The sequence below is a fragment of the Carcharhinus amblyrhynchos genome, unplaced genomic scaffold (assembly GCF_965287045.1).
Source record: "Carcharhinus amblyrhynchos unplaced genomic scaffold, sCarAmb.v2.hapA chromosome_122, whole genome shotgun sequence".
Classification (NCBI taxonomy): domain Eukaryota; kingdom Metazoa; phylum Chordata; class Chondrichthyes; order Carcharhiniformes; family Carcharhinidae; genus Carcharhinus; species Carcharhinus amblyrhynchos.
Genome location: NW_027649862.1, coordinates 410,095 through 436,061, shown reverse-complemented (window position 1 = coordinate 436,061; position 25,967 = coordinate 410,095). Strand labels below are relative to the sequence as shown.

The following is a 25,967-nucleotide window of genomic DNA, read 5'->3' as shown; positions in this document are numbered from 1 at the left end:
ACGGATGTCAGGGGTAGGTTCTTTACCCAGAGGGTGGTGAGGGATTGGAATGCCCTGCCTGCTGCAGTTGTAAATGCGCCTAGTTTGGGGGCGTTTAAGAGATCCGTGGATAGGTTTATGGATGAAAAGGGATTGATTTAGGTTAGAGGGTCATTGTTTTTTAACTGGTCGGTGCAACATCGTGGGCCGAAGGGCCTGTTCTGCGCTGTAATGTTCTATGTACAGTACTGGTGGGGACAGGTCTGTCACTATAACACTGGGGTACAGTGCTGGTGGGGACGGGTGTGTCCCTGTTTAACACTGGGGTACAGTACTGGTGGGGACGGGTCTGTCGCTATATAACATTGGGGTACAGTACTGGTGGGGACGGGTCTGTCGCTGTATAACACTGGGGTACAGTACTGGTGGGGACGGGCCTGTCCCTGTATAACACTGGGTTACAGTACTGGTGGGGACGGGTCTGCAGCTGGAGATCGTTGTTACCAAATCTCAAATGTCTTGAATGTTAAAACAGCATTCTGCTGTTGCTGCTTCCTCAGCATGCGAGCTAGCAGCAGAAGGAATTGGTTGCAGTAATATCCAAACGTGTTGACAGAGGTGTGAGAATTCTTTCTCTGCTTTGTCCCCAGTTGGTGTGGTTAGTGCGAGAGATTGTGAAGAATGCTGTGTTGGGAGCAGATGGGGTGTGTATGACCTTAATGAAGCAAATTGCTGGTGAGTATCTCTTCCTCTGAGATGGGATGGGGAGGCTGTCAGGCTTTCTGTTCTCTAATCGAGTGTGTTCTGTCTGCTCTCTCCGCGACAGGCTGCAGCACTATTTATTCATGACTGACACACTTCTTCATCTTTTGTCCCTTTACCCTCTGCCTTTCTGCTTTTGTCGCTTTTGTTGCGTTTGTTGCATGGTTAGTGACTCATTGCTGGAATAATGCTGCAAGTACTTATACCATGGTGGCACAGTGGGTTAGCACTGCTGCCTCACAGTGCCAGGGACCTGGGTTCGATTCCCAGCTTGGGTCACTGTGTGGAGTCTGTATGTTCTCCCTCGTATCTGCGTGGGTTTCTTCCCACGCTCCAGCTATGTGCGGGTTAGGTGGATTTAGAATTATAATATCTCTCCTGTACAATGGGAGGCCACTCGGTCTGTCGTGTCTGCAGTGACCATAATCCCACCCAGGCCCTATTCCTATAACTTTATTTCTTCACCCAAGCTAGTCCCCCTGACACTGAGAGAGAATTCAGCACGGCCAATCCAACTAACCCAAATATCTTTGGACTGTGGGAGGAAACTGGAGCATCTGGAGGAAACCCATGCAGACGTGGAGGAGAAGAGTGTGCAGACTCTACACAGACAGTGAGCCAAGTTGGGAATCGAACCTGGGTCCCTAGTGCTATGTGGCAGCAGTGACATGGGTGTTACTGGCTGGCCAGCATTTATTGTCCATCCCTAGTTGCTCTTAGAGGGCAGTTCGGATTCAACGCATTGCTGTGTGGCTCTGGAGTTACATGTAGGCCAGACCAGGGTAAGGATGGTAGATTTCCTCCCTTTAAAGGGAACCAGATGGGTTTTTTTGACCATGGTCATGAGTAGACGGTTAATTCCAGATTTTTTTTATTGAATTCAAATTCCACCATCTGCTGTGGCGGCATTCAAACCCGGGTCCCCAGAACATTAGGCGTCCTGGCTTGAGACAATTCAGTTAACCTGTGATTATCCCTCTCTCCACTCACATTGTCTGTACCTGTAAAGACTTGATTACCTGCAAAGACCTCGCATTCCAGCCATCATTGTGTAATTGTGTCTTGACCTCTATACGCTGTGTTTATTGTCCTGTAATTGTCTCTTGGCCTCTATATGCCTTGTTTTTGAAGCCTATCTCTCTACTCACCTGATGAAGGAGCAGCGCTCCGAAAGCTCGTGACTCCAAATAAACCTGTTGGATTTTAAGCTGGTGTTGTGAGACTTCTTACTGTGTTTACCCCAGTCCAAGGCCGGCATCCTCCACATCATGGACAACCTGTGATTAGGGTTGTGACCCCTCTCGATGTTTCTTATCCCACAGGAGGAGATGTGACTCCGAAGAATATCTGGCTGGCAGAGAATGTGCTTGAGATCCTGGTCGAGCAAAGGTAAGAGTGAACTGAGCACCAGGCAGCTCACCATGCTGCACACCGGAGTGATAACGTGGCTGCTGGCTTATCCAGATAGAAAGCAGTGCAGGAGGGAAAGCAGAGACTCTTGTGACTGAATGGCACTCTCCTTACAGTGTAGAGGGAGCTTTACTCTGTATCTAACCCCGTGCTGTACCTGTCCTCGGAGCGTTTGATTCCTTTATGGTGATATTACTAGCTTTATAGATCTATAGCTGTTAAAATATCATCACAATTAGGAGCACAGTTAGGCCATTTGGCCTGTCTAGTCTGCTCTGCCATTCAAACCTGGCTGATATGCTCCTCATCCCCATTCTACTGCCTTCCCCCTGTAACACTTGATCCCCTTACCAATCAAGAACCTATCTATCTCTGTTTTAAATACACTCAATGACCCGGCCTCCACAACCTTCTCTTGGTGATGTCCAGAGGAGCGGGAGAGAAAGGTAGGGAGAGTGTGTGTTTGCTTTGGTAGCACAGTGGTTTAGCACTGCTGCTTCACAATGCCAGGGACCCGGGTTTGATTCCCGGCTCGGGTCACTGTCTACGTGGGTTTCCTCTGGTTTCCTCCCATAATCCGAAAGACATGCGGGTTAGGTGGATTGGTTGTGGTAAATTACCCCTGAGTATCCTGGGATGTGTAGGTTAGGTGGATTGGCCATGCTAAATTGCCCCTTAGTCTCCAAAGATGTTCAGGTTAGGGGGATTTGGAGGGTAAATATGTGGTATTTACAGACAGAGTAGGAAATCCTCAGGAGGGGAATACAGGACACCTCCTTGGTTTGAGGGGGATTACAAAGTGGGAATGAGAGAACATTTGGATACAGTCAACAAGGGGGTTGGTATAATTGAGAGAGAGGCAGTCAGGAAAGACTGGGAAGTGAGGGTGGAATGGTATTTCCTGCTCGCAACTGCTTCTCTCTTCTCTCTCCTCCCTCAGTCTCTGCTCTGTTATTGCCCTCTCTGTCATTGCACAGTGATTGTACCTCACAGCCCCAGGAGGACTGTGCTGAAGTGTCACAGTGCCCTCAGTGTTGCAGCAGCCATGAGGGGAGAGGGGCTGCCGGGGAGAACAGCACTGATTCGCTCCTGCTTGCTGCAGCACTCGATCTCTGTAGGCAGCCCAGCCAAGGCCGACACTGACTGGTGATGGTCCACAAAGCAGGCTTGTTCCTCTGAACCGAGGCAGACTGAATATATTAGAGACCCATTATCAGATACAGCAGCACTTCTCTTCACCCTGTTCCCATATCCCCCCTCCCTCCATTCCACCCTCACCCCCAACTGTTCCTAGTGAATCTGCATCCACCGCCCGTTTAGCCTGTGCCTTCCACTTCACAACAATTCGCTGCGTTTAAACAACATAATTCACCCCAGCACACTTGTGGACACACAGGTGTGTGTGTGTGCACACTCTCTCAGGCACACACACACAGGCATATGCCTGTACACATGCACACACACACAGGCATACACACACACAGGCGTACACATACACACACACACAAAATTACGCAGGGCATCGATCAGGTGAATCGCCGGGGTGTTTCCCCTGGGGTAGGGGGGGAGCCCAAAACTAAAGGGCCGAGGGTTAAGGAGAGAAGGGAAGGGGAGAACCTGAGGGGTAACATTTTCCACACACAGGGTGGTGTGTGTGTGGGGAATGAGCTGCCAGAGGGGGTGGTAGAGGCGGGGGCAAGGACAACATTTAGAAGACATTCGGACAGGTACGTGGATGGGAAAGATTTAGAGGGAGGTGGGGCCACACGCAGGCAAATGGGACTAGTTCAGAGTAGGAAACACGGCATGGAGGCGTTGGGCCGAAAGGCCTGTTTCCCTGCTATAAATGTCTCTGACTCTGACTCTTCTCAAACACCACTCACAGGTGGCAAAGCATTTAATTCACCAAACAGCACTCTCTATCAGAGAGAGTATTGGTTTGGGGCAGCGTTGGGAGGTGTGGGAAGTCCTGTACCCTGCTCTCTATCAGGGAGGTTGTTGGTTTGGGGCAGTGTGGGGGAGAGGGGGGAGCAGTCCCAGTGCTCCTGTACCCAGCTCTCTGGGAGGTTGTTGGTTTGGGGCAGTGTTGGGGGAGAGGGGGGAGCAGTCCCAGTGCTCCTGTACCCAGCTCTCTGGGAGGTTGTTGGTTTGGGGCAGTGTTGGGGGAGAGTTGGGGAGGGGGGGGCAGTCCCAGTGCTCCTGTACCCAGCTCTCTGGGAGGTTGTTGGTTTGGGGCAGTGTTGGGGGAGAGTTGGGGAGGGGGGGGCAGTCCCAGTGCTCCTGTACCCAGCTCTCTGGGAGGTTGTTGGTTTGGGGCAGTGTGGGGGAGAGGGGGGAGCAGTCCCAGTGCTCCTGTACCCAGCTCTCTGGGAGGTTGTTGGTTTGGGGCAGTGTTGGGGGAGAGTTGGGGAGGGGGGGGCAGTCCCAGTGCTCTTGTACCCGGCTCACCGCGTTAAGCTGTGCCTGTCTTTCAGGGAGTGGGTGTTGAAGAGTAACATGCTGATTGCCATGATCATCTACACATACCTGCGTCTGATTGTGGACCACCACGGGACCCCCCAGCTGCAGTCGCTCCGACAGAAGGAGGTGGACTTCTGCATGACGCTGCTCCGGGAGAAGGTGAGTGGAGGGAGTGGTTTGAGCCGGATTCTCCGTACTGCGGACACTCAGGAGACGGGCAGTGCTGCCTCTCTGTCATGTTCTGCACCTCTTATGTTCAGACACACGCCTTGTCAGTTCACAGCTCCACAATGACCAGAGGTTCTGGCTGCTCACCTGCAGAAGGCAGCATAGGTCCTCATCCCGTGGCCAGCAGTTCCCCAAGGGGTTAACGGTCATAGGTGAAGAGTAAAGAGTTTGAACTCTGTCTTCTCCCTCTGTGTGTAATCATGCCCTTGGGGTTGGTGAACACTTGTCGAGTTGTGTGCACTTTACCACATGCTACACACACTAGCTGTCTGTTCTTTATTCTTTTGTGGGATGTGGGCATTGCTGGCTGGGCCACCATTTATCACTCATCTCTAAGCAGCTTGACTGGCCATTTCAGAGGGTGTTTTAAGAGTCTGCAGTGAGCAGCACAGTGGGATAGCACTGCTGCCTCACAGTGCCAGGGACGGGTCAAGGGAGGTGTAGGAAAAATACATTGTTAAGATGGCGGCGTGGGCTCGTTGGGCCGAAGGGCCTGTTTCCTGTGCTGTGTTGTTCTTTGTTTGTTCTTTTGACCCGGATCCAATTCCCTGCTTGGGTCACTGTCTGTGTGGAGTCTGCATGTTCTCTCTGTGTCTGCATGGGTTTCCTCCCACATTCCAAAGATGTGCAGGTTAGGGGAAATGGCCATGTTAAATTCCTCCCAAAATGTCCAAAGATGTGCGGTTAGGTTGATTGGCCATGCTAAGAAATTGCCCCTTAGTGTGTCCAGGGCTGCATAGGTTAGAGGGATTAGTGGGTATAATGTGTAGGGATACGGGGGTAGGGCTTAGGTGGGATTGTGTTCGGTGCAGACTCGATGGTCCGAAGGGCCTCTTTCTGCACTGTAGGGTTTCTGTGATTCTAAATTACCCCTTAGTGTCCAAAGATGTGCAGCTTAGGAGAAATGGCCATGCTAAGTTACTCCTTAGTGTCCAAAGACACCTCCGGGTGCTTTGGTTTCCTCCTGCATTCTGAAAGATGTGCTGGTTTGCTGCATTGACCCAAAGATTCGCTGGACTGTGGTGACAAGGGATTTCACAGTAACTTCATTGCAGTGTTAATGTCAGCCTTACTTATAGAACATAGAACATTACAGCGCAGTACAGGCCCTTCAGCCTTCGATGTTGCGCCAACCTGTGAAACCAATCTAAGGTCCGTCTAACCTACACTATTCCAATATCATCCATATGTTTATCCAATGACCATTTAAATGCCCTTAATGTTGGCGAGTCCACTCCTGTCGCAGGCAGGGCATTCCTTGCCCTTTCTGCTCTGAGTTAGAGACCCTACCTCTGACATCTGTCCTATATCACCCCTCAGTTTAAAGCTATGTCCCCACGTGCTCACCATCTCCATCCGAGGGAAAAGGCTCTCGCTGTCCATCGTATCTCTACATTCTGCACTCGCTGCTTTCCTCCTCTATGAATGGTATGCTTTGTGTAGTGTGTCAGAAACAATACTTTTCACCGTAAGTTCATACACACGACAAAAATAAATCAAATAAAACAGCACCACTACCACACATTCCCGTTCTGTGCCAGAGCACTGTGTTAATCAGTCCTTCCGCGCCCCCCCCCCACCAGCACGGCGGATGTACTGCACCACAGCGACTGCCGTGGCTCAGAAGCTGACCCATCACCAATCCCCCCCATGTAGTGAGCAGACATGGACAATAAATCTAGTTGACACCACTGCTCAGTAGTTAAAGCTAACAGGAGGGTTCAATTCTTGTGACTAATAAATAAACTTTAACTTGTAGGTATGTAGGTTGGGGGGATTGGCCATGCTGAATTGCCCCAGGGGGATTAGCAGGATAAATACTTGGCATTATGTGGGAAACCTGGGTAATTTAAAGTGCAGACTCGATGGGCTGAATGGCCTCTTTCTGCCCTTTCTCTGTGTTTTCTCTCTTGTTCTCTGCTTGTGTGACTCTGTCTGCCTCTGTGCATTTTTCTTGCTCTCTGCCTGCTTTCTCTCCCTATCTCTCTCTCTCTTTCTTTCTCTTACTCTGTCTCCCTTTCTGCCTGTGTACTAAAATTGCTCTCTCGTTTTCCCCACCCTGATTTCCTGTGCCTGCTTCTGCTTCTGCCTCTCTCTCTGCCAGTGTCTATCTATCTGTGTCTCTCAATCTGCCTGTCTGTCTGTCTCTTTTTCTCTTTCTTTCTCTCTCTCGTTCTCTGCCTCTGTGTGTTTTTCTCTTTCCTTCTGTGTGCAAGCCTCTCTCTCTGCCTCTGTGTATGTCTCTCTCTCTCTCTCTCTCTGCCTCTGTGTCTCGCTGTCTCTCTCTGCCTTTGTGTTTCCCTGTCCCTGTCTGTCTGTCCCTCTCCCCCTCTTTCTCTGTCTCTCTCTCTCCCTCTGCCTGTCTCTCTCTTTCTCTCGCTCTCCCCCTCTGCCTGTGTCTCTTTCGCTCTCCCCCTCTGCCTGTGTCTCTTTCGCTCTCCCCCTCTGCCTGTGTCTCTTTCGCTCTCCCCCTCTGCCTGTGTCTCTTTCGCTCTCCCCCTCTGCCTGTGTCTCTTTCTCTCGCTCTCCCCCTCTGCCTGTCTCTCTTTCTCTTGCTGTCCCCCCCGCCTGTCTCTCTCTACCTCTCTCCCCCACTCTGCCTATCTCTGTCTCTCTGTCTCTCGCTCTCTCTCTTCCCCCTGTTTCTCTCTCTCCCTCTGCCTCTCCCCCCTCTTTTCCCCCACCCCTGTCTCTGTGTGCGTGGTCCTTGTCTGTTGCTGTGTGAAACACTATACCACACTGCGTGATGCAGTGATGGAGGTGTAAACACTCAGCCGCATGTTACTGGGGAGCTGTCAGTAATCTGGGCCTCGAGCTGATTCAGTGATTATGTTTGAGCGATGCCGTGTGCCCTGGAACTGTGCACAGATGAAAGGCTTTGAGATTCACTCTCTGAGTGTCAGGCAGAGCGTGTTCCTGGGTCACACTTCCTTCAAAGTGTGCGGCAGCTAATTGCATTCTCTTTCCAGTTCATGGACTGTACGATGATTGGCCGGGACCTCGTTCGACTGCTTCAGAATGTTGCTAGGATACCAGAATTTGAGAAGTTATGGCGAGACATTCTGCATAACCCTCAGGCCCTCAGCCCGCAGTTCACAGGTAGGGTGTCAGGTGGCACAGTCCGGGGGTGGAGTGGGGGCGGGGGGGGATTGGTGACACGGGGAGTGGCTACATGGCTAACCTTCTGTGAGAAAGCCCCAGGACAATTCAACTGATAACCAGCTCTCGAATGGAAGAAACCCTCGCGCGCTCGCCCTCGCTCTCGTGAAAACTCCTCACTTGCCTGGATGGGTGCAGCTCCAACAACACTCAAGAAGCTCGACACCATCCAGGACGCAGCAGCCCCACTCGATTGGCACCACATCCACAGACATCCACTCCCTCCACCACCGACACTCAGTAGCAGCAGTGTGTACCATCTACAAGATGCACTGTACCAATTCACCAAAGACCCTTAAACAGCACCTACCAAACCCACCACCACTTCCATCTGCAAGGACAAGGGGCAGCAGATACCTGGGGAACACCACCACCTGCAAGTTCCCCCTCCGAGCCACTCACTGTGCTGACTTGGAAATCTATCGGCCGTTCCTTCACAGTCACTGGATCAAAATCCTGGAATTCCCTCCCTAACAGCACGTGGACTGCAGCGATTCAAGAAGGCAGCTCACCACCACCTTCTCAAGGGGCAACTAGGGATGGGCAATAAATGCTGGCCCAGCCAGCGACGCCCATGTCCCACAAATAAATTTGTAAAATCTTTTACCGGTGTGGTGTTCACTCATTTTATTGTATTTTTTTCCAAACTCGGTTCAAATCAAATTCTCAAACTGCTGTGGTACAGCAGGCACGATGGGCCGAATGGCCTACTTCTGCTTCTATTCTCTGTGCATCTTTCAAATTCCCATCCTCCGGATTATTTGTAAGCGGCCTCGCCTCTGCACCTGTGTGTTAGACAGGTAGCTGATAGAACTGCCGCATTACGTTGGCACACTGGGTTAGCACTGCTGCCTCACAGCGCCAGGGACCCGGGTTCGATTCCCGGCTTGGGTCACTCTGTGTGGAGTCTGCACGTTCTCCCCGTGTCTGCATGGGTTTCCTCCAGGTGCTCCGGTTTCCTCCCACAGTCCGAAAGACGTGCTGGATCGGTGGATTGGCTGTGCTAAATTTTAAAAAAATGTTAAAAGTTTATTTATTAGCCGCAAGCAAGGCTTACATTAACATTGCAATGAAGTTACTGTGAAATTCCCCTCGTCGCCACACTCCAGCGCCTGTTCAGGTCAGTGCATCTTAACCAACACATCATTCGGACTGCGGGAGGAAACCGGAGCACCTGGAGAAAACCCACGCAGTCACGGGGAGAACGTGCACATTCCACCCAGACAGTGACCCAAGCTGGGAATTGAACCCGGGTCCCTGGTGCTGTGAGGCAGCAGTGCTAACCCGCCGTGCCACCCGTGCTGTCCCTTAGTGTCAGGGGGAATAACGGGGTAAGTATCTGGGGTTACGGGGATTGGGCCTGGGTGGGATTGTGGTTGGTGCAGGCTCGATGGGCCGGATGGCAGCCTCCTGCACTGTGGGGATTCTGTGATTCTACCTCAACACCTACAGGGCTATTCTGTGACCACCCCAGTGTCAGAAAAGCCGCGACTCCTCGCTCCAGAATCAAAACTGCTGGTTTCTTTACTGTACTTTCTTCTGCCTCAGGTATCCTACAGCTTCTACAGACCCGAACTTCTAGAAAGTTCCTGGCGTGTCGCCTGACCCCTGACATGGAGACCAAACTGCTCTTTATGACCTCCAGGGTAAGCTGGAATCATGGGTATCCACAGAACCCACGGGGGGCCACTGTCAAAGTGTCATCCTGTTAATCCTCTCACGCTCCCGTTTCTCTCCCCCCTCCAACCCTGCTCCATTTCCACTCCTCCTGAAAGTTCCTAATGAGTCTGCTTCCACCGCCCTTTGAGGTAGCACCTTCCAGATCACAACAACTCGCTGCGTTACAATAAAAATCCTGAATAATCTGGCTGTGTATTCCTTAGTGTTTAGAAGAATGGGGGGGGTGTGGTTGACCTTATTCAAACTTTTAAAATCTTCTAGTGTATTTACCTTGCTGCATTGTGGGGATATGGCTGTAAGTTTAACAGTGAAAGCCAGTGTACTGGGGCTTTACAAGGTAAAGTTTAAAGTTTATTTATGATTTCATTAACACTGCAATGAAGTTACTCTGAAAATTCCCGTAGTCGCCACACTCCGGTGCCTGTCCGGTTACACTGAGGGAGAATTTAGCACGGTCAATCCACCCTAATCAGCACGTCTTTGGGAAGAAACCGGAGCACCCGGAGGAAACCCATGCAGACACGAGGAGAACATGCAGACTCCACACAGACAGTGACCTGAGCTGGGAATGGAACCTGGGTCCCTGGCACTGTGAGGCAGCAGTGCTAACCCACCATGCCACCTGAAAACAAAAGCTGGAGTGTCACAGCAGGCATTTTTGAAAGGACTTGTCATGTACTCAGAGTAGCCCAAAGTGCCATTCCCTTAGCTTTGTAGACCTCCATGAATACACAGCCAGCTTCCCTTACCCAACAGGTTCAGATACCTAAGTAACCTCGTGCCCTCTTGCCTACTCGTAAAACCCTCACCTTTCAAGACAAGTTCCTGCCCCCACTCCCTTCCCCCATTCCCATTGCGATAGCTGCACCATTGGTGGCCATGCCTTCAGCAGCCTGGGGCCCTCAGCTCCGGAATTCCCTCCCTGCTGCTCTGTCTCTCTCTTTCGGACACATTCTCTTTCTCTCATCCGCCCTCTCTCTCGCACTCGTGCCCTGCAGCCAGAACCCCTTCCTATGCTCTCCTACCTCCCCGCTGTCTCCTCCCATAGCCCTGTATCAATCCCCAAACTAATCCCACTGTCCCGCGCTCTCCCCTTGGCCCTGTATCAATCCCCAAACTAATCCCACTGCCCTGCTCTCTCCCCATAGCCCTGTATCAATCCCCAAACTAATCCCACTGTCCCCGCTCTCCCCATAGCTCTGTATCAATCCCCAAACTAATCCCACTGTCCCCGCTCTCTCCCCATAGCCCTGTATCAATCCACAAACTAATCCCACTGTCCCGCGCTCTCCCCATAGCCCTGTATCAACCCCCAAACTAATCCCACTGCCCCCCGCTCTCTCCCCATAGCCCTGTATCAATCCCCAAACTAATCCCACTGCCCCCCGCTCTCTCCCCATAGCCCTGTATCAATCCCCAAACTAATCCCACTGCCCCCCGCTCTCTGCCCATAGCCCTGTATCAATCCCCAAACTAATCCTACTGCCCCCCGCTCTCTGCCCATAACCCTGTATCAATCCCCAAACTAATCCCACTGCCCTGCTCTCTCCCCATAGCTCAATCCCCAAACTAATCCCACTGCCCTGCTCTCTCCCCATAACCCTATATCAATCCCCAAACTAATCCCACTGCCCCGCTCTCTCCCCATAGCCCTGCATCGATCCCCAAACTAATCGCACTGCCCCACCCTATAGCCCTATGCCAGCCCTCGGAGGGTGGGCCCCTTGTCTGTTGGGCCCTCCCCCGATTTGTTTCTCGAACCTCTCTGGGCTCCCCTGCCAGTGGTCTGTACTCTGTTGACATGGCAGCAGCAACCTCTCGTGTCCTTTGCACCCTAGGTGCGGTTTGGCCAGCAGAAACGCTACCAGGACTGGTTTCAGCGACAGTACCTCTCCACTCCCGACAGCCAGTCCCTGCGCTGTGATCTGATCCGCTACATCTGCGGCGTCGTGCACCCGTCCAACGAGGTGCTGAGTTCGGACATTCTGCCCCGGTGGGCCATCATCGGCTGGTTATTAACCACGTGCACTGTGAGTACTGGCGGGGGTGGGGGGACAGGGACAGGCGGAGTGAGATTTCAGTGTGTGTCTTTGACAACCCTCAGAACGTGTTCCCGAACTGTGTTACCAAACTGAGAGCTTCCCCCCTCAAAGTGTAGCCACTTGTTCAAATGTGGGTAATGCAGCAACCCAGTTCATGCACAGTGCAATACGGCAGTCAGGTGTTTAAAGCTTTTATTTATTAGTCACAAGTATGGCTTACATTAACACTGCAATGGAGTGAAATTCCCTGAGTCGGTTGGTACAAGTCCTTGGACTTTTGCTTCTTTTTCTTAGTGGAAGAGAGTGTATCCAGGGTGTGTGGGGTCCTTGAAAGTTTATTTATTAGTCGCAAGTAAGGCTTACGATAATACCGCAATTAAATTATTGTGAATTCCCCTAGTCGCCACACCCCGGCGCCCGTTCGGGTCAACGCCAGCACGTCTTTCGGATTGTGGGAGGAAACCCACACAGACACGGAGAGAATGTGCAGATTCCGCACAGACAGTGCCCCAAGCCGGGAATCGAACCCGGGTCTCTGGCGCCGTGAGGCAGCAGTGCTAACTAGCTGTGCCACTGTGTTGCCCCTATAATGGGAATAATGGGTGGCATAGTGGTTAGCACCGCTGCCTCACAGCACCAGAGACCCAGGTTTGATTCCCAGCGTGGGGTTGCTGCCTGTGTGACGTTTGCGTGTTCTCCCCGTGTCTGTGGTGTTCCAGTTTCTACCTACAGTCCCAAAGTTGTGCAGATTAAATTTGATTTTGGTGTTGATTTGATTTATTATTGTTACATGTATTGGGATACAGTGGAAAGTCTTGTTTCTTGCATGCTGTACAGACAAAGCATACCATTCAGAGAGAAGGAAAGGAGAGGGTGCTGAATGTCGTGTTACAGTCACAGCGAGGGTGTAGAGAAAGATCAGCTTAATGCGAGGTAGGTCCATTCAAAAGTCTGACAGCAGCAGGGAAGAAGCTGTTCTTCAGTCGGTCGGTACGTGACCTCAGACTTTTGTATCTTTTTCCCGACGGAAGAAGGTGCAAAAGAGAATGTCCGGGGTGTGGGGGATCCTTGATTATGCCGGCTGCTTTTCCCGAGGCAGCGGCAAATGTAGACAGGGTCAATGGTTGGGAGGCTGGTTTGCGTGATGGATTGGGCGACATTCACAACCCTTTGTTGTTCCTTGCGGTTTTGGGCAGAGCAGGAGCCCAGACCAAGCTGTGACACAACCAGAAAGAATGCTTTCTATGGTGCATCTGTAAAAGTTTGTAAGAGTTATAGCTGACATGCCAAATTTCCTTAATCTTTTGAGAAAGTAGAGGCGTTGGTGGATTGGTGGGCTGTAGGATTCTGTGGTCAATGCTGAATTATCCCTTTGTGTCCAAAAATGTTCAGGGCCTCTTCCTGTGCTGTACTTTTCTTTGATCTTTTGTTCTTTATACATTGGAACAGCAGAGGTAGCTTGCTGTTAAGGATTCTTCTGTGTTGTGTTTAAGTCTCATAACACCAGGTTAAAGCCCAACAAGTTTATTTAGAATCGCAAGCTTTGGAGCGCTGCTCCTTTACTCATCTGAAGAAGGAGCACTGCTCTGAAGGCTTGTGCTGCCAAATAAACCTGCTGGGACTTGAACCTGGTATTGTGAGACTTCTTACTGTGCCCAACCCACACCATGTTTAAGTTTTGTAATTGGTAAAAGTTAAGCTAATTCTTTTTGATAAAAGCTCCCTAGTGAGTCACTGGAATCATACCTGGAGTGAAACACCTTACACTCGCCCTACTGCTAAAATCAAATGTAAAACTTGCGCTCCAGGCTAACTTCACAGACACCTTGGAGTTTCTGGCCCGCATCTGAACATACCTCAAATCATCATCACTAAATACTGCTTACCAGATTACAGAATCCCTACAGTGCAGAAGGAGGCCATTTGGCTCATTGTGCTTGTACTGACCACAATCACATTTGGGCCTTATCCCCGTAACCCCATATATTCACCCTGCTAATTCCCCGACACTAAGGGGCAATTTAGCATGGCCAATCCCCCTAACCTGCACATCTTTGGACACGAAGGGGCAATTTAGCATGGCCAATTCACCCTAACCTGCACATCTTTGGACACGAAGGGGCAATTTAGCATGGCCAATTCACCCTAACCTGCACGTCTTTGGGGTGTGGGAGGAAATTGGAGGAAAGAGACACGGGGGAGAACGTGCAGACTCCGCGCAGACAGTGAGCCAAACCGGGAATCGAACACGGGTCCCTGGCGCTGTGAGGCAGCTGTGCGAACCAGTGTGCCACCGTGCTGCTCAAGTTACCAATGTGGGTAAAGGCCATTGGGCCATGTTGGGAAGTGGCCAGAATGCCGCATGCAGTAACTGGAGAAGAATTTGTTTTGGGGCGGGGGGGGGGGGGGGGGGGGGGCAGGATTTGGTGTGGAGTAATGATCTGTGGTAACAGGGTATGACCTGATCCGTGTGGGCCTCTTGTTTGTGGGGCAGTCTCCATCTCCTGATAGCTGCGGGGTTCGGTTGCGAATCACACAGTTTTTTTTATTATTTGCAGTTGATGCTGAATGTAGATGATGATCGTAGTGGTTTGGGATAATTGCACAGTGCAGAGGGCCGTGTGAGTGGGTGGTTGAGTGTGCTTGTTGATGTTTCCAGAGTGGTGCTCTCTGAAGGGTCTGTTGGTGATATGCTTCCTTTAGCTGGCTGAGAAGGTGCCACCTTCTCAAAAGTCAATGTCCTCAGCTTGCTCATATCTAAACACCAGTCAGTCTCCGTAAATCCAGGAGGGAATTCAGGAGAAACTCCTGTAGCTTGGACTGCTTTGTGAGTGTAGAATTCATCACCCCAGTGATTGAATAATCGCTTTCATTTATATAACACCACAGATACTGCGAGACATCTTGGGAATGTTTATAATATAACTAATTTTGACGCTGAGTAAGGAGATGACCAAAGATTTGGCCAGTGAAAAAGTTAAAATTTATTTATTATCGAATCGTAGAATCCTACAGCACATCCAATCTGTACTGACCACAATCCCATCCTATTCTCGTAACCCCACATGTTTACCCCACTAATCCCCCTGACACGAGGGTCAGTTTTCCATGGGCAATCACCTAACCTGCGCATACAAACCCTAAGTGCAAAAGGAGGCCATTTGGCCCATCCAGTCTGCACCAACTGCAACCCCACATATTTACCCTGCTAATCCCCCTGACAGTCAGGTCAGTTTTCCATGGGCAATCAACGTAACTTGTACATAGAATCCCTAAGTGCAGAAGGAGGCCATTCAGCCCATCCAATCTGCACCGACCACAAGCCCACCCAGGCCATAATCCCTGTAACCCCACATATTTCCCCTCCTCATCCCCCTGACTCTAGGGTCAATTTTCCATGGACAATCAACCTAACCCACAGCATTGAATCCCTAAGCGCAGAAGGAGGCCATTCAGCCCATTTAGTCTGCACCAACCACAATCCCACCCAATTCTCGTAACCCCACATATTTACCCTGCTAATCCCCCTGACGTTGGGGTCAATTTACCATTGCAAATCACCTAACCCGCACATCTTTGGAGCGTGGGAGGAAACCGGAGCACCCAGAGAAAACGCACGCAGGCACGGGGGGTGAATGTGCAGACTCTGCACAGACAGTGACCCAAGCCGGGAATCAAACCCGGAACCCTGGTACTGTGAGGCAGCAGTGCTAACCCACTGTGCCGCCATGAGGTCAGTTTTAAGGGGATTTGATTTATTATTGTCACGTGTATCAGGATACAGTGAAAAGTATTGTTTCTTGCATGCTATACATACAAAGCATACCGTTCATAGAGTATTTAGGGGAGAAAGCATGGAATATTTATTGCCCATCTGTAGTTGACCTTGAGAACGTAGTTGGTGAACCACCTTGTATAGAATCCCGACAGTGCAGTAGAAGGCCATTGGGTCTGCACCAATTACAATCCCATCCAGGCCCTATCCCCGTAACCCCACATATTTACCCTGCTAATCCCCCTGACACTAAGGGGCAATTTAGCATGGTCTATCCACCCTAACCTACACATCTTTGGACTGTGGGAGGAAACTGGAGCACCCGGAGGAAACCTGTGCAGACATGGGGAGAATGTGCAGACTCCACACAGGTGGTGACCCAAGCTGGGGAATTGAACCCACGCCCCTGGTGCTGTGAAGCAGAAGTGCTAACCACTTGGCCACCGTGCCTTCTTGAAACGCTGCAGTCCGCATGCTCTGGTTTCCTCCCACAGTCCGAAAGACATGCTGGTTAGGTGTTAAATTCTCCTCGGTGTACCCGGACAGGCGCTGGAGTGTGGCAATGAGGGGATTTTCACAGTAACTTCATTGCAGTCATGGAGGTTTACAGCATGGAAACGGGCCTTTCAGCCCAACTTGTCCGTGTGGCCTTTTTTATTAAACCCCTAAGCTAGTCCCAATTGCCCGCGTTTGGCCCATATCCCTCTGTACCCATCTTACCCATGTAATTGTCTAAATGCCTTTTAAAAGACAAAATTGTACCCACCTCTACTACTACCTCTGGAAGCTCGTTCCAGACACTCACCACCCTCTATGTGAAAAAATTGCCCCTCTGGACCCTTTTGTACCTCTCACCTCTCATCTTAAACCTTTGCCCTCTAGTTTTAGACTCCCTTACCTATGGGAAAAGATATTGACTATCTAGCTGATCTGTGCCCCTCATTATTTTATAGACTTCTATAAGATCACCCCTCAGCCTTCTACACTCCAGAGGAAAAAGTCCCAGTCTATCCAGCCTCTCCTTATAACTCAAACCATCAAGTCCTGGGAGCATCCTAGTAAATCTCTTCTGCACTCTTTCTAGTTTAATAATATCCTTTCTATAATAGGGCGACCAGAACTGTACACAGTATTCCAAGCGTGGCCTTGCTAGTATCTTGTACAACTTCAACAAGACATCCCAACTCCTGTTTTCAATGCGGTGTTAATGTAAGCCTACTTGTGACACCAATGTTTAAATTTAAACAATGCAGCTCGGAAGGGAATTCCAGAATTTTGATCCAGCGACTGCAAAGAATGGTGAGCGGCTCACAGGGGGACTTGCAGGTGGTGATATTCCCCATGTATCTTCTGCCCCTTTGAACTCCGAGATGAAAGTGGTCATGGGTTTGGAAGGTGCTGGCTAAAGAGCCTTAGTGAGTCACTGCAGTGCATCTTGTAGATGGCTGTGTCGGTGGTGGAGGGAGTGAGTGTTTGTGGTTAGTGTATCGATCGAGCGGGGCTTTGTCCTGGATGGTGTTGAGGTTCTTGAGTGTTGTTGGGAGCCGCACCCATCCAGGCAAGTGGAGAGTGTTCCATCACACTCCTGACATGTGTCCTTGTAGTTGGTGGACAGGCTTTGGGGAGGAAGGAATTGAAGGGAGATGTTAGCTACACAGGGGATGTCAGCAGTTCTTTGAGTGCAGAAGATGTGACCATATACATTGGTGGACTTAAAGGGGCAGCGGTTAAAGATTCAATTAAAGAACGAATGCTTCAGACATGTTCAACAGCTGGAGGGTTGGGACAGAGCGGGCAACTTTCTCAGAGAATCAGAGCTAAGTACTGGGGGTGATGGAAATCTGGAATAACGACAACGTGCTGGGGAAAAAAAACACAACAGTGTGGATGGAGAGGGAAACAGCGTTCGGGTTAGAGCTCTTCCTGGGAGCTCATTCTGAAAGCTGTGCATGCAGCAGGGAGCCTCGAAATAGATCGTGCTCAGAGATGAATGTGGAGGGTGTACACTTCTGCTCATGTTGGTGGAGGGGGGTAATGAGGTGAGGGAGGGAGGGGGTAATGGAGGGAGGGAGGGGAGAGTGGAGGGGGGTAATGGAGGGAGGGGGGAGTAACGAAGGGAGGGAGGGGAGAGTGGAGGGAGGGGGGTAATGGAGGGATGGGATGGAGCGAAGAGGATGGGGTCAGAGGAATGAGATGGGTGGACAAATGTTGGCCGGTAGTCCCTCACCCTCAGATGATGCCGCGTGATCTTGCCTGCCCCTGTCTCCCTTAACATCCCGTTGTGATGTGTTTGCTTGGGGCTTCAGTCAGGAGGGGAACCTCGGGGCAGTGGGACACTGGAGGGGCTGGTGGAATTTGAGGACTGTGCGAGTAACTTTCTCACTGAATCTCTCTTTGTCTCTCTCTCTCCCCCCCGCCCACCCCTGTGTTCCCCACACTCCCCCTCTCCCCCTCCCTTGCTTCAGTCCAATGTTGCAGCTTCTAACGCCAAGCTGGCCTTGTTTTACGATTGGCTGTTCTTCAGTCCAGAAAAGGACAGCATCATGAACATCGGTGAGGAAAACCCGCACTGCCCACCGCCACCAGCACCATGGCACACATCCGTTCCACTCTGTTTCTCCTCACACCTCTCCCGCAGGCCGCAGGATCAGTCTGCCCCACTCCCCGCCAACCAGTCCCAATGCCAGCACTCATCATTGGGCGGCACAGTGGGTTAGCACCGCTGCCTCACAGCGCCAGGGACCCGGGTTTGATTCCCAGCTCGGCTCACTGTCTGTGCGGAGTCTGCACGTTCTCCTCGTGTCTGTGTGGGTTTCCTCCGGGTGCTCCCGTTTCCTCCCGCAGTCCAGAGATATGTGGGTTAGGTGGATTGGCCATGTTAAATTGACCTTTACTGTCAGGGGGATTAAAGAATAAATGCATAAGATTACAGGAATAGGGCCTGGGTGGGATTGTGGTTGGTGCAGACTCGATGGGCCGAATGGCCTCCTCCATTACTGTTGGGATTCTATAATCTGTACTGCCAACACAGTGAAAAAGACAAGCCTATTTGACCATGAAGATCATCACAGTTGAGTTTGATTCTGTTTTCCTTGTAGAAGTGTTACAGAAATAGGGTCATTTTCACTGCAAATACGGAAAACTCTTTCCAGTGAGCCTGAGCTAACACCTCGAATACAGAGTAAAGCTCCCTCTACACTGTCCCCCATCAAACACTCCCAGGACAGGTACAGCACGGGGTTAGATACAGAGTAAAGCTCCCTCTACACTGTCCCCCATCAAACACTCCCAGGACAGGTACAGCACAGGGTTAGATACAGAGTAAAGCTCCCTCTACACTGTCCCCCACATCAAACACTCCCAGGACAGGTGCAGCACAGGGTTCGATACAGAGTAAAGCTCCCTCTACACTGTCCCCCACATCAAACACTCCCAGGACAGGTACAGCACGGGGTTAGATACAGAGTAAAGCTCCCTCTACACTGTCCCCCACATCAAACACTCCCAGGACAGGTACAGCACGGGGTTAGATACAGAGTAAAGCTCCCTCTACACTGTCCCCCCATCAAACACTCCCAGGACAGGTACAGCACGGGGTTAGATACAGAGTAAAGCTCCCTCTACGCTGTCCCCCCATCAAACACTCCCAGGACAGGTACAGCGCGGGTTAGATACAGAGTAAAGCTCCCTCTACACTGTCCCCCCATCAAACACTCCCAGTACAGGTACAGCACGGGGTTAGATACAGAGTAAAGCTCCCTCTACGCTGTCCCCCCATCAAACACTCCCAGGACAGGTACAGCACGGGGTGAGATACAGAGTAAAGCTCCCTCTACACTGTCCCCCATCAAACACTCCCAGGACAGGTACAGCACGGGGTGAGATACAGAGTAAAGCTCCCTCTACACTGTCCCCCTATCAAACACTCCCAGGACAGGTACAGCACGGGGTTAGATACAGAGTAAAGCTCCCTCTACACTGTCCCCATCAAACACTCCCAGTACAGGTACAGCACGGGGTTAGATACAGAGTAAAGCTCCCTCTACGCTGTCCCCCCATCAAACACTCCCAGGACAGGTACAGCACGGGGTGAGATACAGAGTAAAGCTCCCTCTACACTGTCCCCCATCAAACACTCCCAGGACAGGTACAGCACGGGGTGAGATACAGAGTAAAGCTCCCTCTACACTGTCCCCCTATCAAACACTCCCAGGACAGGTACAGCACGGGGTGAGATACAGAGTAAAGCTCCCTCTACACTGTCCCCCTATCAAACACTCCCAGGACAGGTACAGCACAGGGTTAGATACAGAGTAAAGCTCCCTCTACACTGTCCCCCCATCAAACACTCCCAGGACAGGTACAGCACAGGGTTAGATACAGAGTAAAGCTCCCTCTACACTGTCCCCATCAAACACTCCCTGGACAGGCACAGCACGGGGTTAGATACAGAGTAAAGCTCCCTCTACACTGTCCCCCATCAAACACTCCCTGGACAGGGACAGCAGTGTTTTCAGTGTTGTGTTTGATGATTAGATGTTTCACCTTTCTTCTCCTTTCAGAGCCAGCTATTCTGGTCATGCATCATTCCATGAAGCCTCATCCAGCAATTACTGCCACTCTGCTAGACTTCATCTGTCGGGTGAGTGCTGCCCACACCTTCCATTAGCCTGAGCTGTAAACGCTCCCGCCCGTGGGATTTATTGGTTCTGTTTTTCTCACTGAGGGATTGTCCTGTTTCTGCAAACACAAACGTAATGAAAAGTGGCAGACAAGCACTGATCAGGGGGTCCAGTGGGGGAGGGCAGGTCGCTGACCGTGAGCCCGTCTCTCTGTATTCTCCCCCTTCACGTTATTAATCCCTCCTCTTTCTAAACTCATCACTTCACCACTTCTCCGACACCTTCCCTCTCTGACTCCATTTCTCTCCCCCCGCCACCCCACTCCCTTACCTTCCTGTGCCCCCTCCTCCTGGCCCTCCCCTCCTCCCGCACCCCCCCGCCCCTTCTTTCCCCTGCTCCCAGCCACCCCTTCTTTCCCCCCCCCCTCCCCTCCTCCTGTCCCCTGCCTTTCCCTCCCTTGGTCCCTCTGCCCCCACCCCTCTCTCTCTCTCTCTCTCTCTCTCTCTGTCCCCCCCCGCAACTTTCTTCCTCTTTCTCTTCCCCCCACTCAGTCTTTCTCTCTCTCTCTCTCTTCCTTCTCCTTCCCCTCCCCCCTCCTGCCCTCCCCCCGGCCCACCCCGTGTTGGACTCTCTAACCCTCCTCTCCTTCCACCTTGCAGATTATTCCACACTTTTACCCACCGTTGGAGTCCCACGTGAGGCAGGGTGTGTTTAACTCGCTCAATCACATCGTGGAGAAGCGCGTTCTGGCGTGAGTACTAAGCTGCTGCGGGAGGATGATTGTTGCCTGGGGCCCTGTACACCTGGGCCTGTGTGTGTGACACTGAGACCTGGTGCTGCCTCTGACACTGCAGATTCTCAATGCTGACTAGTAATTATGTTGGAATTGTTTTTTTATTCATTCATGGGACACAGGCAGTCACTGGGCTGATCCAGCATTTATTGCCCATCCCTAGTTGCCCTTGGAGGGACAGTTGAGAGTCAACCGCATTGCTGTGTGGCTCTGGAGTCACATGTAGGCCAGACCGGGGTAAGGACGGCAGATTTCCTTCCCTAAAGTGGACATTTGGGGTGACGTGCTGGCACAGTGGGTTAGCACTGCTGCCGCACAGCACCAGGGACCTGGGATGGATTCCCGGCTGGGGTCACTGTCTGTGTGGAGGCTGCACATTCTCCCCGTGTCTTTGTGGGTTTCCTCCAAGTGTTCCGGTTCCCTCCTGCAGGGGGATTAATGGGTAAATACGTGCGGTTATGGGAGTAGGGCCTGGGTGGCATCGTGGTCAGTATAGATTCGATGGGCCAAATGGCCTCCTCCTCTCGGGTCTCCATAATTAGTGAACCAGATGGGTTTTTCCGACAATGGGTCATCAGCAGATTCTTAATCCCAGATTTTTTTATTGAATTCAAATTCCACCCTCTGCCGTGGCTGGATTCGAACCTGGGTCCCCCAGAACATTAGCTGAGTTTCTGGATTAATAATCTAGCGATAATATCACTGGACCTTTGCCATCTCCTAATTTCTACCAGTGCCTCTGCCTCAGAAGAAGGGTGTGAGTTCAGAACAGCAGTCCCTGGCTCACAGCCTGTGAAGGATCCAAGGCAGGTTAACGCTCAGGGCACCTTCTGACCAAGGGGCCTCCAGCGAAACAAGGACTGTTTCCCCCTCTGATAGCTGGTTATCCTGTGACTGGCTGTGGGGCAGGGGCAGGGGTGGCACTCTTCAAAGCAAACCTTATAGTGACTTCTTTCTCTGTCTGTCCCTCCCTTCCACCCACCCCCTTTTCTTTCTCTCCTCTCTCCTGCCTTCTGTCTCTCTTCCTCTCCGTGCCCCCTCTCTCTCTCTCTCTCTCTCTCTTCCTCTCTGTGCACACATCCTCTCTGTCTCTCTCTCTCTCTCTCTCTCCCTCCCCCCCCTCTCCCTCTCCGTGCACCCCCCCCTCTCTCTCTCTCTCTCTCCACCACCCCCCCCCCCCTCCCCAACCCACCGTGCCCCCCTCTCTCTCCCTCCTCAGGCCTCTGGCGCCTCTGTTTGACAATCCGAAGTTGGATAAAGAGCTGCGGGCCATGATACGGGAGAAGTTTCCGGAATTCTGCAGCTCCCCCTCACCGCCTGTGGAAGGTAAACCAGCCCTTTCTGAGTCAAATCTGAAAGGAACTAAAACTTCTGCTGTTCTCACCACTTCCCCAGCAGTGGGACATTGCAACGAGGAACAGAAGGAAGCTGGAAAATCTCAGCGGGGTCTGACAACATCTGTGGGGAGGAAATAGAACCTACGTTTTGAGTCTCAATGAACCACCGTCAGAGCGAATGAAGGGTCATTCCTCCTGCAGTGCGGCGCCCCCTCAGCGCCGGCCCTCCCTCAGTGCGGTGCTCCCTCGGCGCCGGCCCTCCCTCAGTGCGGCGCTCCCTCGGCGCCGGCCCTCCCTCAGTGCGGCGCTCCCTCGGCACCGGCCCTCCCTCAGTGCGGCGCTCCCTCGGCACCGGCCCTCCCTCAGTGCGGCACTCCCTCGGCACCGGCCCTCCCTCAGTGCGGCGCTCCCTCGGCACCGGCCCTCCCTCAGTGCGGCGCTCCCTCGGCACCGGCCCTCCCTCAGTGCGGCGCTCCCTCGGCACCGGCCCTCCCTCAGTGCGGCGCTCCCTCGGCACCGGCCCTCCCTCAGTGCGGCGCTCCCTCGGCACCGGCCCTCCCTCAGTGCGGCGCTCCCTCGGCACCGGCCCTCCCTCAGTGCGGCGCTCCCTCGGCACCGGCCCTCCCTCAGTGCGGCGCTCCCTCGGCACCGGCCCTCCCTCAGTGCGGCGCTCCCTCGGCACCGGCCCTCCCTCAGTGCGGCGCTCCCTCGGCACCGGCCCTCCCTCAGTGCGGCGCTCCCTCGGCACCGCTTTGGGAGTGTCAGTCGGATTCTACGCTATGTTCCAGAGTGGAAATTGAAGCAATGCCTTCCTGACTCTGAGATGAGAGGGAGAGCTCCCTCTCTCTCTCTCTTCCCCCCCCAACCACCACCACCACCACCACCACCACACACACACACACACACCCACACACACCCACACACACACACCCCCCGCACCATGACTGCCAGTGCTTTGTCTTGGTCAAGTTCACACGGGCGCACTTGCTGGTGATGGGACTTAGAGGACGGGCCTGAGGAAATTGGCTGCCACATTCCCCACACAGTGGCCCTCGTTCCCTTGGCCGTGAAACACCTCGACATGCCCTGAGTTTCTGCCAGCCGCTATCCAAATGCAAATGTGACCTAGAGCAGGCAAGGGGGATGCTTGATCTCTCTCCCTGTCGCTATGTGAGCGAGTGATTTGTGTATCTGATGTACAATAGCTGGTTTTACAATGCGGAGCGTTGCTCTTACGCAGAGCTTCATTGTGGCTGGGGACACCCCCAGCACTCGGAGACGGCCCTTTCCGTCACCGTTTGTCTTTGACTGCCCAAGCTTGACTTTCCCGGCATCGTTTAACATTTCCCATTGAAACGTCTGTGTCTCCCCGTACTCCCGTCTGGACCCGTCCCCATCCAGCCCATCACTGAGCTCTCTCCGGCAACCGCAGCCGCAATGTGAGCTGCTTTATCATTCATCAGGAGAGCTTCTTGTGGATGGAAGCTGAGGCAGAAGAATTCCACCAGTAAACTTTCGGAGTGTCAGGGCTATCCAGTTTACTTACAGACCCCCTGACTTTGGCGAGCGAGACCCTGGCTCCAGTGAGCAGGTCCCAAACTCCTTTCCCCGTCCTTTCTGCTGAGTTAATTCTTGACCCACCGACCACCTCCCGTCCACCTGAGACTCCGGTTACTGGATTCCGTATAAGGCTGCAGCCATGGCTGGAGGGGAGAGCACCGAACGAGTTTCTCAGTATGGTTCCAGTGTTACACCCAACACCGCGTACATTCAGCACGTTCTGGGCCTCCTTAGCCCCCATCCCCGACTCTCACACCCACACGCTCGTGCCTCCCTCTCCGCTCCTGTACCAGCCCCGCTCTTGAGGGCACACACTGACATAGGTGGCTACATGAGCGCGCAGCCCCCTCGTGCGCGCGCACCTGCCCTATCCTGTGGAGCTCAGAGTTGGTGGGGGGTTTGCTGATTTATCTCAGCGCTGAAGGAAGTTTGCTCTGTGGCTGGTGGCTCGAGCACAGGGCCTGCGCACTGATCGTGTTCTGCCCTCTCTCCTGGTTAGAAATGATCTTTTAAGAAAAGGCTTTACTTTCCTTGCCAGTTAAAAGTGAAGAATCTGTCACCATCGATATGGAGAATCATGTGACTGATAAAGAACGGGAGGAGAATTGCTACGACAACGCGGACGCTGCCTTCAGCGACGATGAGGAGGAACTGAGCAATAAAGGTGAGCATGACGGGAGCTCCAGCATGGAGCCTTCCCTGGGGTTCCAGCAGAGATGAGTCTGGGGAACTCTCCAGGCCACGTTACCACTGTCAAGCTTCATCTCGCAAGCTCATTACCCAAACCTGATGAAGAGAAATGGGAGCAGCAGGAACCCTGACCCCAACCCTGTTTCACCCCTCAAGCCAGCTCCAACACTGACAAACATCACTGCTGTTATGCTACCTTGTAATTTAATTATAAGTATCACAAGTAGACTTGCATTAACACCGCAATGAAGTTACTGTGAAATCCCCCAGTCGCCACACTCCGGCGCCTGTTCAGGCTACACTGAGGGAGAATTTAGCATGGCCAATCCACCCTCACCAGCACGTCTTTCAGACTGTGGGAGGAAACTGGAGCACCCGGAGGAAACCCACGCAGACTCTGCACAGACAGTGACCCAAGCCAGGAATTGAATCCGGATCCCTGGCGCTGTGAGACGCTGCTAACCACTATACCACCGTGCCGCCCATTAGTAAACCAGAGGGACTTTTGCAACAATCAAACCTGGGGCTCCGGTTTCCATCCACGCTCGAAAGATGTGCAGCTTAAGTGGATTGGCCATGGTAAATTGCCACTTGGTGTCCAAAGATGTGTAGGTTCGGTGGATTGGCCGTGCTAAATTACCCCTTAGTATTGGGAGTTGTCCCCGTTGGATTATGAGGATACGGCCTGGGTGAGATTGTTGTCAGTGAAGACTTGATGGGCCGAATAGCCACCTCCTACGCCGTGGGGATTGTGTGTGGAATAACGATCACTCTCCTGTATTGGATTGTGTAGATTTTGGAGATTAGTTGCACCTTGTGACAAATGTGAAGTGAAAAACTTCAAATGCAACTATTCTTTTCAATGGAATATTGGAAGAATTGTCCAGCAGACCAGTCAGGTGCCAACCAGACTATAGTCATGCTTACTGTTACAAGGCAGGCCGGATACTCCAAGGTGTTCTATGAAGCTGGCCTGACCTGACCTGTAATGTTTGATGTTGAATTTGGCCAGAATGAGCATGAGAGGCTTCACCCAGGTGTGTGAATCACCTGACTCACGAGAAGCTTTTATCAAAAGCAGAGTTTAATTAAGAATATTGTTAACGTGTTCTGTAAGACACTTAGCAAGAACTTTTAACAGTTACAAACAAGAAACACAACAATCATGATAGTGTACCTTTGAGGAAGTAACAAGGAAGTTAGATAAAGGAGAACGAGCAGACGAGCAGATTTCCAGAAGATCTTTGACAAGGTGCCGCATAGGAGACTGTTACATCAGTTAAGTGCCTGTGGTGTTCAGCATAAGATCCTGGCATGGCCAATCCACCTAACCTGCACATCTTTGGACACTAAGGGGCAATTTAGCACGGCCAATCCACCTAACCTGCGTATCTTGGACACTGAGGGGCAATTTAGCCCGGCCAGTCTACCTAATCAGCGTGTCTTACAGACTGTAGGAGAGCACCCGGA

General features: G+C 52.1%; 1 protein-coding gene across 3 annotated transcripts in view; it reads left to right on the top strand.

Moving 5' to 3' along the window:
- The window catches only part of ints3 (integrator complex subunit 3), a 254,467-nt gene that overhangs the window by 14,274 nt on the left and 214,226 nt on the right, over nt 1–25,967 (top strand). For all 3 annotated transcript variants that reach the window (XM_080183026.1, XM_080183027.1, XM_080183025.1), the window contains exons 5-15: nt 630–714; nt 2,064–2,130; nt 4,626–4,770; nt 7,809–7,938; nt 9,547–9,644; nt 11,517–11,708; nt 17,961–18,048; nt 20,058–20,137; nt 20,777–20,868; nt 22,130–22,236; nt 24,346–24,471. In XM_080183026.1, the coding sequence (XP_080039152.1) occupies nt 630–714; nt 2,064–2,130; nt 4,626–4,770; nt 7,809–7,938; nt 9,547–9,644; nt 11,517–11,708; nt 17,961–18,048; nt 20,058–20,137; nt 20,777–20,868; nt 22,130–22,236; nt 24,346–24,471 (1,210 nt within the window). The remainder of the gene's footprint in view (nt 1–629; nt 715–2,063; nt 2,131–4,625; nt 4,771–7,808; nt 7,939–9,546; nt 9,645–11,516; nt 11,709–17,960; nt 18,049–20,057; nt 20,138–20,776; nt 20,869–22,129; nt 22,237–24,345; nt 24,472–25,967) is intronic.